Source organism: Mangifera indica, chromosome 11 (genome assembly GCF_011075055.1).
Source record: "Mangifera indica cultivar Alphonso chromosome 11, CATAS_Mindica_2.1, whole genome shotgun sequence".
Classification (NCBI taxonomy): domain Eukaryota; kingdom Viridiplantae; phylum Streptophyta; class Magnoliopsida; order Sapindales; family Anacardiaceae; genus Mangifera; species Mangifera indica.
In genome coordinates, this window is record NC_058147.1 from 2193545 (window position 1) to 2204033 (window position 10489).

Here is a 10489-nt window from a genome sequence, read left to right on the forward strand (position 1 = left end):
TTCCGGCCAAATTTTGGTCGTTTTAGCCACCGATTTTCACATAAATCGAATCTACACGTTGTATAACACAAAACCCCTCAATTAATTCAACAAAAACAACCAAGAATCAAAACATTTTAAGCATTGTTCAAACCGTAAACCCTAAAATTTCAAACCTAAAAATCTCAATCAAATCTCAATAATATGAGCAATAACTTGATCCAAACAAGATTACGGGAGATGTGATAACATTATTTTCCATTTTCGGTTGCCGGAAAGCAAGCAAATCGGCGAAAATGACGTTCCCCGTGGGATTCCCGTGGGATGCGTTAAAAATTCGAATTTTCTTTGAATTGCACAGTGAAAAATTGCTGTGTTTATATATGGGGGCATTTTCGTCATTTCACAAAACCTGGGTATTTTTGCTTAAACCTTAATTTTTTGGGCAATTTCGCTTAGACCCCTTTAATTTTGCCTAATTTTTAAAATTTCCCTTTCTTTTACCATTGGCAATTTACCGGAGACAACTGTACTTACAATTGAGGAGCATAGAACGGAGCATGACGTTGCACTATCATACTGGATACGTCATCAATCGAACGGGCTTCAAGCTGTCCGATTCAGCCCACGCAAAGTGGCTACACCTCTAGTTCAGTCCTCAATTCCTAAAACGTCTTCTTCTCAAGTCGTATAGTGAAATTTACTTAAACCTGCGCAGATAGCGGCGCACTGCGCACCCTTAAAATAACCGAAAGAAAAGCAGATAATGATCCTACTCCTTCAACTTCTCCCACGACAACCAAGTTACGTGCACTACACACAAAGGAAACTTCAAAACTTTCGGAGCAGTACATAACGGACGCGCCATTGTTGGAGCGTGAATATATATCTAGGGTAATCATAGGAACCCGTCTAAAAGTAATAAAGATTGCAAAAATAGCACTTAAAAAAATCTATATATATAAATAGATTGCAAAAATAAATCAGTAATTATGCTAACGTAAGCCGGGTGGTGAAATTATTTTAACCTACTCACCTTCTTTCGTGTAATTGTCTTCCCATTAACCTAAATAACCCCCTGTGCTTACTCTCGCCTCGCTCACAAAAGGCAAAACCAAAACACTTACAAACAAGGGTTTTCTGTGTAACTGTCACCGATCATCCATGGCCAATACCTCCAGCTCCGACACTCGCCACCGCCTCTCTCTGGCGCCTCTACACCAGATCTCCAAAGGTTTTTCGCCTTTTAATTGCTTTTTTTTTTCATCCATTCTTTGCGTATGAATTACGTCGTCTTTCTCTCTTTCAAAACCTTATCTCCTTATAGTTTTAACGCCATTTCTTTGAATTTAGCTTTTTTTTTTTGCATGACTGTGACTTCCGGAGATTTTAGTAAATTTAATGGCTAGGGTTCTGGTTTCCTTTCCTGTCCACCATATATTTTTTTTTTGTGTGTCCGCTAGTGGTTTTGGGATTAGGATAGGCGGCATTTTTCGATTTGGTTGGACTTTTGAAATTAGTTTGCATTTTGTGTTTTCGTACCATTTTCATAGTAAAATAACTTTTATCTGCGTCATAGATTGTGATGGGACAGTTTTTAGTCATTTCTCTGTTTTTTTAATATTTTATTATGTGGTTATAATTCTTACTGTATACTTGGACTGCATGAGTATTACAATTTGCCATTGCTTCGTCTGATAGCTTTTACTGGTTGCATCAGTTACGTGCTGTTTGTCATTCTTTCTTCTGATAAGTTTTACAATGTAACTTTTTTTATGCTTTTTGAACTTTTTTTATTTACAATCTAGTTACAAGTGGGAAGACTTGCTGAGGCAAACTGGGAATTTGATATTGTTAGATTGTGTTTTCAAATTAGTTTGCTGAGTAAAACAAAGGAAAGCTTTCTTCAGTGGTGCACTGTTGAATGGTTGACGTGAGCTTATAAAATTGCAGATTGAGTCAAAATGTGAGTGATTTAAAAATAGTTTTACCGTCTTATCATCTGGCCCAATTGCTGCTCTTTAAATTTATGGTTTTCGTAATACAGCATCCTGCTATCAATATGCAGGAGAGGAGCCAGAAATAAAATTACAGTATTTGAGAGTAGGGTTGTCACCAGAGAAGCTATATTTGTGCATAGATAGATATGTAAAGTAAATGTGGGAGGGCCATTCTCCTTATGATTTTATTGCATATAGTAGTCAATCTAAGTGGAAATGAAGTGAAACATAATACTTACTAAATATTGTTATGGTTTTACTGTTATATTTCGTGGCTTGATTCATTTACATTTTCCTAAGTTATTACCCACTGCCAAAAGAATTAACTTTTCAGGAATAATAAACCAGCTGAAAATAACCGATTCAGATACAGAATGTATGAATCACAGTTAAGTTTTGCATGAAAAATTTAGTCTCCAAATTTTGTATGCTAGGTTTGCTCTTATTTGTGGGTTTAATGTAGATTTGGTTGGTAGAAAACTTTTGGGGATAATTATGTTAAATAGCTCTCAGTGCCTCTGAAGTGAAAAAAGGATAAATATTTAAAGTGGTGCAAAGTATCTCAAATGAATGATGGGTTATATTTTCTGCCTTGGGAGTTGGCTGCAGTTCTGTAGGAGGACCTTAAATGATGTTGTTATCCTGCATCTAGTGACTTAAAGTTTCCGTTGACTAAGCAAATGGGGAACGCGTTTAGATTGATTTTTGGTATGAATACTACATTAAGGAGTATGGTTCATGTTCAGTTTTAGTTCCTTTGTTTGCCTATTTGATTTTATGAACAATTTTATAGTTGTTTCAGATTTGCTGAAATTTAGCTCTTTGTTATTCATGTTTGTCTACGTCAAATCAGTGCTTATTTCTTGAATGCTTAGATTATTGGAAGTGCTGATTGTGCATCATCACTTATTTAATACCAAGACTATCATTTCCAACTCTTGGTGTCATCAAAGAAATTTAGTTGATGCCTCTGTTTAATTAATGCAGATGTTCAAGGTGCTGACAATCCTATTCCGCTTTCACCACAGTGGCTTTTGCCAAAGCCAGGAGAGAGTAAACCTGGAACAGGAACTGGGGTGTGTTATAAATTTTCTTTATTGAGAGCCTGTTTGCTATTGAACACTTGCGAAATTTATTTTGGTGCTTTTGGAATGTTTACAGCATCTTGCTATGATCTCATGTATCATTTTTTTTTTTTTTTTTAGGGGAATTTTTAGTTTTCAGGATTCTTTCATTGTACTGAAATGATATGTTACATGATATTTCTTCAGAGCTACTGTTTTTTGGCCATATGCAGGAAAGCCACTTTAGCCAGTATCCATCTCATGGCAATCGCTTGGACATTGCAAAGTTATCAGGAGTCGGAGAAGAGTTGAATGATACTCAGAAAAAAAAGGATGTCTTCCGGCCTTCCTTGCTTGATATGGAAACCAGTCGCCGCGACCGTTGGCGTGATGAAGAAAGAGATACTCATTCCTCAATGCGCAAAGATCGCTGGAGGGATGGAGATAAAGAGCATGGTGAGGCCCGCAGGATGGATCGATGGACAGAAAATTCTTCCATACGTCACTATGGTGAAGTGCGTCGGGCTCTCACTGAAAGGTGGACTGACTTAGGGAACAGGGACACCAATTATGACCAACGGCGTGAGAGCAAATGGAACACACGCTGGGGGCCTGATGATAAAGAGACAGATGGTTTGCGTGCCAGATGGATTGACACTGGTAAAGATGGTGACATGCCTGTTGATAAAGGATTGTCTCATGCTTTTAGTCATGGAAAGGATGAGAGGGAGGGAGATAGAAATCGACCATGGAGATCTAGCTCATTACAAAATCGAGGAAGGGGAGACCCTGTTCATCACCATACTCCAACACCTAACAAACAGGTTCCTGCATTTTCTTACAGCCGGGGACGTGGGGAAAGCACTCCTATTTTTTCTTCTAGTCGTGGAAAGCTGAATTCCAGTGGGAACTATACGAGTAGTGTTTCTACGCATTCTCAGCCTCTGGGAATCCTCCCTGACAAGGGTGAAAGTAGCTTTGGAGAATTTCGTACATTAAGATATGGTAGAACAAAATTGCTTGATGTGTATAGAGTGACTGATATGAGATCCTATCAGAAACTCTTAGAACGGCTTGCTCAGGTGCCTTCTCTCACACAGGAAGATCCAGTAGAGCCTCTTGCGTTCTGTGCGCCAAATCCTGAAGAAGTGGTAACTTTTGTTTGCAAATTTGTTTGGTAAATAGTATTTGACACTTTTTCAAGTTGTTTTGACTTGCTCAAATTTGTTAATAGGTTATATTGAAAGGAATTGACAAAGGGGACATCATAAGTAGTGGTGCACCTCAGGTATCTAAGGATGGATCTGTTGGGCGAAGCTCAATTGATTTTACTCCATCTAGGCGAACAAAGCATGGTAGTCACTTTTGTGAAAGATATATTACTGTATTTATATGTATCTATTTAGGTGTTAATATGCATTGTAAATGGTTTGTCTGAGCAGAGAGTAAAGAAGATTTACCACTTGCTGTTGATGATTATAAAGATGAAAGTTTTGACAATTCAAAGGGTGTTTATGCGAATTACTCAGATGGCTCATCACAGGACAAGCAGACACACAATTATGGCTCCAACTCAAAGATGGAAACCATCCAAGATCGGGAGGTTTACCCTGATAGTAAGTTTAGAGCTGAAGGTATAGTGACTTAGAAAATAGATTTTGTATACTGTCATTTTATTTCATGCTGGGCTGTCCTTGTTATATCATTTTGCATGGAGGTCAAAATTTACTGTTATCAGATTATTTTATGGGACTAGCCTGTCTTGAGGTTTGAATCTTTATGGAAAAGAGAAAAATATTATATTTTCTGTTTGGGCGTTTGTTGATGGTGTGTCCTGCCTCTGCTGTGTAGAGTTTTATGATGGTACAGCAAAGTGCTTTGCATTTAGCATTTTACTTTTCAACATGATTTTAAATTTTATGTTTTCCTGTGCAGCTTTTAGAGAAGACAGTGGTCCTTTCAGAGTGGCTGATGCCATCAATAGGGAATCAAGCGTGCATGAAAATAGTTCTGTCCCTTCTGGTACTGTATGGAAAGCCTCATCACTTGAAGATCATTCGCATATGGCTTCTCATGTTCGAAAGGAAATTCCAAGTGATGTTAAGTCAATAACCTCTGACTTGGCCTGGTCTCAGCCACAGAAGGATACCACTAGCCATTGGGATGGTGATTTGGCTAAATGGCAGACAAGTGAAGATTCTGTTATCAAAAGGCAGGCATCAATAGTTATGGACAGGGACCATGAAGCCAGGAAACTCCCACAGCCCTCTCCGGAAGAACTTATACTGTATTATAAAGATCCTCAGGGTGAGATTCAAGGACCTTTTAGTGGGATTGATGTTATTGGATGGTTTGAAGCTGGGTATTTTGGTATAGATTTGCCAGTTCGTGTTGCAAGTGCATCAAAGGATTCACCTTTTTTATTACTGGGTGATGTTATGCCCCATTTACGAGCTAAGGCCAGACCACCACCTGGATTTAATGTGCCAAAACAGAATGAGATCACAGATGCATCAATTAGACCAAACTACAGTGGCTTTGATGTGATGAGAAATGGGACAAAGCATAAAGATGGTTTGACTACAGAAGCTGAAAATAGGTTCCTCGAGTCACTGATGGGAGGTAATGTCAGCCATTTGCCTCAAGGTAGGTCCTTTTCTTGTGAAAAGGTTTATAACCTTGTTGTTCACAATGGAATTATTTATCTTTTTGAATTTAAATATTGGAAAAGTAAATCAATTTCCCTTTATCTGACGATAATAAGTTCTAGTTCATATGAATGACTAATGGTCATGATTGTTTTGTAGATTTTCAAGGTTACATTGGAAATAGTAGTTCCAGCGTTGTTCCCCCATCTGGATTAGATAGTTTGAATGACCCATACCTCTTGGCCAAGAGAATGACCCTTGAGCGGCAGAGATCTTTACCCAGTCACTATCCGTATTGGCCAGGGAGAGATGCTACATCTATGGTTTCGAAGTCAGATCTGGTTTCTGAATCACCAACTCCTGTAAAACTCTTATCTTCAGTAACTGATAGTTCTCGCCAGCCATATTCTCAAAGTAATGAGTTGATGTCCATCCTTCAAGGATTGTCAGACAGGTCTGGCTCTAGCATAAGCAATGGTGTTCCTTGTTGGTCAAATTTTTCTGTCCAAGGTAGTGTGGATCAACTTAAGAATAAAATTGATTTGCATAATGCTCAAAGCTTGCCTCCTCAATCCCCTTTTGTTATCCAAAAACAGAGGCAACCAACACAGAACCCAACCCCCTTAATAAATTTATTAGGTCAAACTATGGAGAATCCTGCTGGCATCTCTGCACCTGAAAATGTTTTTTCCTCTGGTTTATCACAAGATCCTCAACTATTAAGTATGTTGCGGCAGCAGTACTTGATGCAGGCACAATCCCAGACATCTGTTCCAGCACAGGAGCTGCTGTTATTGGATAAGTTATTATTTCTTAAGCAGCAACAGAAACAGGAAGAGCAGCAACAATTACTGCAGCAACAACAGTTGCTCTCTCAGGTTCTGTCAGAGCATCATTCTCATCAAGTTCATGGTGAGCAGTCATATGCAGAGTTACAGGCTGGTGTAGCAACAGGAAATACATCCGTTGATTCTTCTCAACTTCAACCATCACAATTTCAGAGTGCTTTGCAGATACCAGTTCTGAAGACCCCTGATGACCGTACCACAGACTTCCCGAATTCTCCTCCACAAGTCTCACAGGGTGTAAGTCACTCCGGTGAGTCCGAAGCCTCTGTCTTACCTTTGCCACATCTGATGTTTAATCATCAAAACTGGAGTGCAACTCTTCCAGAACAAATAGATGATATCCATCAGAAGGAACCATTGGCAGTTTCAACAGTCACTGAAGGCTTTTCCTCATTAGAGGCCATGGACAAGTCCCTGCAGGAGTCATCTGTAGTGAAGAAACCTGTTCTTGCTTCAAAATGCGATGCTCCTGTTACCCTTGAGAAGGCATCAGAAGACACTTGGAAGACTGATGAACCTGTCAGTGTTGCTACATCGGAGGTAGCTGTGCACTCTTCACCTTCAGAGGGCCCTGAAATGTCTGTTAATATACCATCTATTGATACCAGCAACAGTGAACGATCCATGCCTGAGCATGCCAAAGATGTTAAAGCTCCAGGAGATATTGCTCCTGAAGGACTGCAGGTTGAAAGCAAAAGAAGCAGTGACAGACCCTTGATGGTGTCAGAATCAAAGAATGTTGAAGTTCGTGAGGTCAAGAAATCTTCTGAGAAGAAGTCGAGAAAGCAGAAGTCTAATAGGTCACACTCTTCTGACCAATCAAAGGGAGTATCCAAAACTTCATCTTTGCAGCAACCTAAGCAATCTGAAATAGAGGGAACTATTTTTTCTGACACAAAGTTTGAAATGAATAAAGGCACCAGAGAAATGCAGTATGGAGCATCTCTACAAAAGACAAGAGAGAGCAACCCTGGGTTGCCTACTGCAGAAATTCTGGATTCCCAAAATGCCGAGGCCTTACTACCTGAGAGGATTTTCAAGGATGATGTTGAAATTGTGGAAACCAATCGGGCTGTCTCGGTGCAGAACAGCCAATTACATTCTGGGCAAAGGGCTTGGAAACCTGCTCCTGGTTTCAAGCCTAAGTCATTATTAGAAATTCAACAAGAAGAACAGAGGAAAGCGCAGGCAGAATTGGTGGTGTCTGAGATCACTACTTCTGTCAACTCTATCAATTTGTCATCTCCATGGGCTGGAGTTGTTGCCAATTCAGACCCAAAAGGTTCTGTGGAAACTCAAAAAGATGTAGGCACTACTGTGTTAAGTGTGGAGAATCCTGAAATTTCTCCAAATACAAAGAGTAAGAAGAGCCAGTTACATGATCTGTTGGCCGAAGAAGTTTTGGCAAAGTCTAACAAAGGAGTTGTGGATGCTCCTACTGACAATAAATCTAGTTTGCCAAGCTTGCAGGATTCTGCAATAGAAAGTGACTCTGTAGATGATGGTAATTTTATTGAGGCTAAAGAAACTAAGAAGAGTCGTAAAAAGTCTGCCAAAGCCAAGGGTGCTGGAGCTAAGGTCGCAGCGCCTACTGATGTTCCTGCTGGTATGAGTCCTATTGAGAAAAGTAAGAACTCTCGTTATGTACAGCCGGAGAAGGAAGTATTGCCTGCCATACCAATGGGACCATCTTTGGGAGATTTCGTTCTATGGAAGGGGGAGTCTGCAAATCCTTCCTCTGCTCCTGCTTGGTCTACCGACTCCAAGAAGATTCCTAAACCCACATCATTGCGGGACATTCTAAAAGAGCAGGAGAAGAAGATTTCTTCTTTCCAGTCCCAGAATCAAATGTCAACCCCTCAAAAATCTCAGCCAACTCAGGCTGCTGATAGCGTTAATCTGACGTGGTCGCTCTCTGCTTCTCCATCTAGGGGTGCTTCTCCGATCCAGATAAATTCTCATTCTTCCTCTCTGTCAAAATATAAAGGAGATGATGATCTATTCTGGGGTCCAATTGAACAATCTAAAAAAGAAACTAAACAGTATGATTTTTGTCTTCACCTACATTATTTTTCTGGTGCTTTTGTTTTTCCTTACTATAGATTTCACCTATCTCACATGACAAGATTTGATCCTTAGACTTGACCTCTTGTCCCTTTGCAAGAGATCTAACTAGTTATGCTGTTTCCCTTGGGGATAAAACTAATAACATTGGCAGAGGTTTTACACAGTCAAGGTTTGAAACCTTAACCTCAACTAACCAAAATACGGTTATATGATGCTTTTAACACCAAGATGATTACTAGTTTTTGTTTTGATTTATTTTCTTGCACTGAAACTGGCAGTGTCATAATTGACATACGTTAATCAATTGTATACAGTGATATTAAAACTAATTGTTTTTCTCTTCTTGTAAACAGGGTAGATTTTCCTATGCTTTCAAATCAGGGCAGTTGGGGGAACAAAAACACTCCTGTAAAATCAACTCCAGGTGGGTCCTTGATCCGACAAAAGTCTGTTGGTGTCAGAGCTGCTGAGCGCACTCTTTCCATTTCACCTGCCTCTACTCAGTCTTCCCTTAAAGAGAGAAAAGATAGCATGGCCAAGTATTCAGGTAAATGTATTGTTGACACTGAGGATCTTTTTTGCTGAACAAGGATATGAATTAACATTTCCTGTTGATTTAATGCTTTGCAGAGGCTACAGGCTTCAGAGATTGGTGTGAGAGTGAGTGTGTTAGGCTTATTGGGACAAAAGGTATCATGTTTCTTCTTTCTGGGTTGTCGTAAATTCAATTGCTAGTGGATTTAGTACAAATTGTGTAGGCAGCAACATATGAGGGATTATGTTGTGTTTTGCAGTTGCCTATTTCTGACATTTTCCTCATAAATGAACTACCATTAAATAAAGTTTAGGATTTTTGACAGGCCAGAAGGTTGAAACTGAGTAAAATAGGAGGTTTTCTTAGGTGTTTTGTTTCAGGACCTTAAAAATACTGCATATTTGTTCCTCCAGCTGTTTGGATATAGTTTAAGGTTCAAAAGCTGAGTTTGAAAATCTAAAATTGTTGTGCATGAGCTTTAGATGTTTCAGTAGCGAATTGGTTTTTTTTTTTTTTGGGTCTTTGTGTTCCTAATGAATGTCATTTTTTTGTCCTGCTAGACACAAATTTCTTGGAATTTTGTTTGAAGCAGTCCAGATCAGAGGCTGAGATGCTTCTGATAGAGAACCTTGGATCATTTGATCCAGATCATGAATTCATTGACAAGTTTCTTAACTACAAGGAGCTGTTACCTGCGGATGTGCTTGAAATTGCCTTTCAAAGTCAGATTGATCGGAATGTCACCGGGTTTGGTGCCAGAGATATGAGTTCAGACAATGCTGGTGTTGGAGACTATAATCGAGATAATACAGGTGGCCCTGATGGCTCATCCAAGGGAGGAGGAAAGAAAAAGGCGAAGAAAGGAAAGAAGGTTAGTCCATCAGTTCTGGGATTCAATGTTGTCAGTAACCGTATCATGATGGGGGAGATTCAGACGGTGGAGGATTAGGGTATGTAAATACATTTGGCTTAACTGTTTTGTAAATTTTTTTTCAATTTAGTAGTTTTTTTATTTCTTACGGAGCAGCAGCAGGACTAAATCGATCTGCTCAAGCAATTTTGTTAAGTTATATTCTCGCAGCATAGTTCTCTGTTATTTTGGTCATAGAACTACCATGCGAGTTTTATATCTATGAAATTAACAGAACTTTTTTTTAGCTTTATTTATTCCTATCCTACTTGGGATTTTCTAATTCCGTGCTTAATATGCTTAATTCGAAACTGCCTTGAGGTTGTGGGGCCATCTTGAATTTAATGTCTTTTTTTATTTTTTCCTGTAAATCTGTTGTTCTCCTTTGTACTGTAATAATTTTGATTGACTTTATCTTTATGTGAGATTTTATATCCA

At 39.1% G+C, this 10489-nt stretch overlaps 1 protein-coding gene across 4 annotated transcripts; it reads left to right on the forward strand.

The window, feature by feature from the left end:
* Positions 1–1036: 1036 nt before the first annotated feature.
* On the forward strand, positions 1037–10298 carry LOC123229183 (protein ESSENTIAL FOR POTEXVIRUS ACCUMULATION 1-like). Of its 4 annotated transcripts, XM_044654823.1 has the most exons (11): positions 1082–1213; positions 1788–1945; positions 2967–3055; positions 3277–4194; positions 4278–4398; positions 4486–4677; positions 4979–5689; positions 5851–8581; positions 8960–9153; positions 9237–9296; positions 9702–10298. In XM_044654823.1, exons 4-11 carry the CDS (start codon positions 3403–3405, stop codon positions 10088–10090), a joined length of 5190 nt encoding a protein of 1729 aa, XP_044510758.1. In that variant the 5' UTR covers positions 1082–1213; positions 1788–1945; positions 2967–3055; positions 3277–3402; the 3' UTR covers positions 10091–10298. The 4 variants fall into 4 exon arrangements, with proteins under 4 accessions (XP_044510759.1, XP_044510756.1, XP_044510757.1 ...); XM_044654821.1 differs by lacking the exon at positions 1788–1945 and having other exon boundaries at positions 1041–1213; XM_044654822.1 differs by lacking the exon at positions 1788–1945 and having other exon boundaries at positions 1041–1213; positions 4486–4659.
* The last annotated feature ends 191 nt before the right edge of the window (positions 10299–10489 follow it).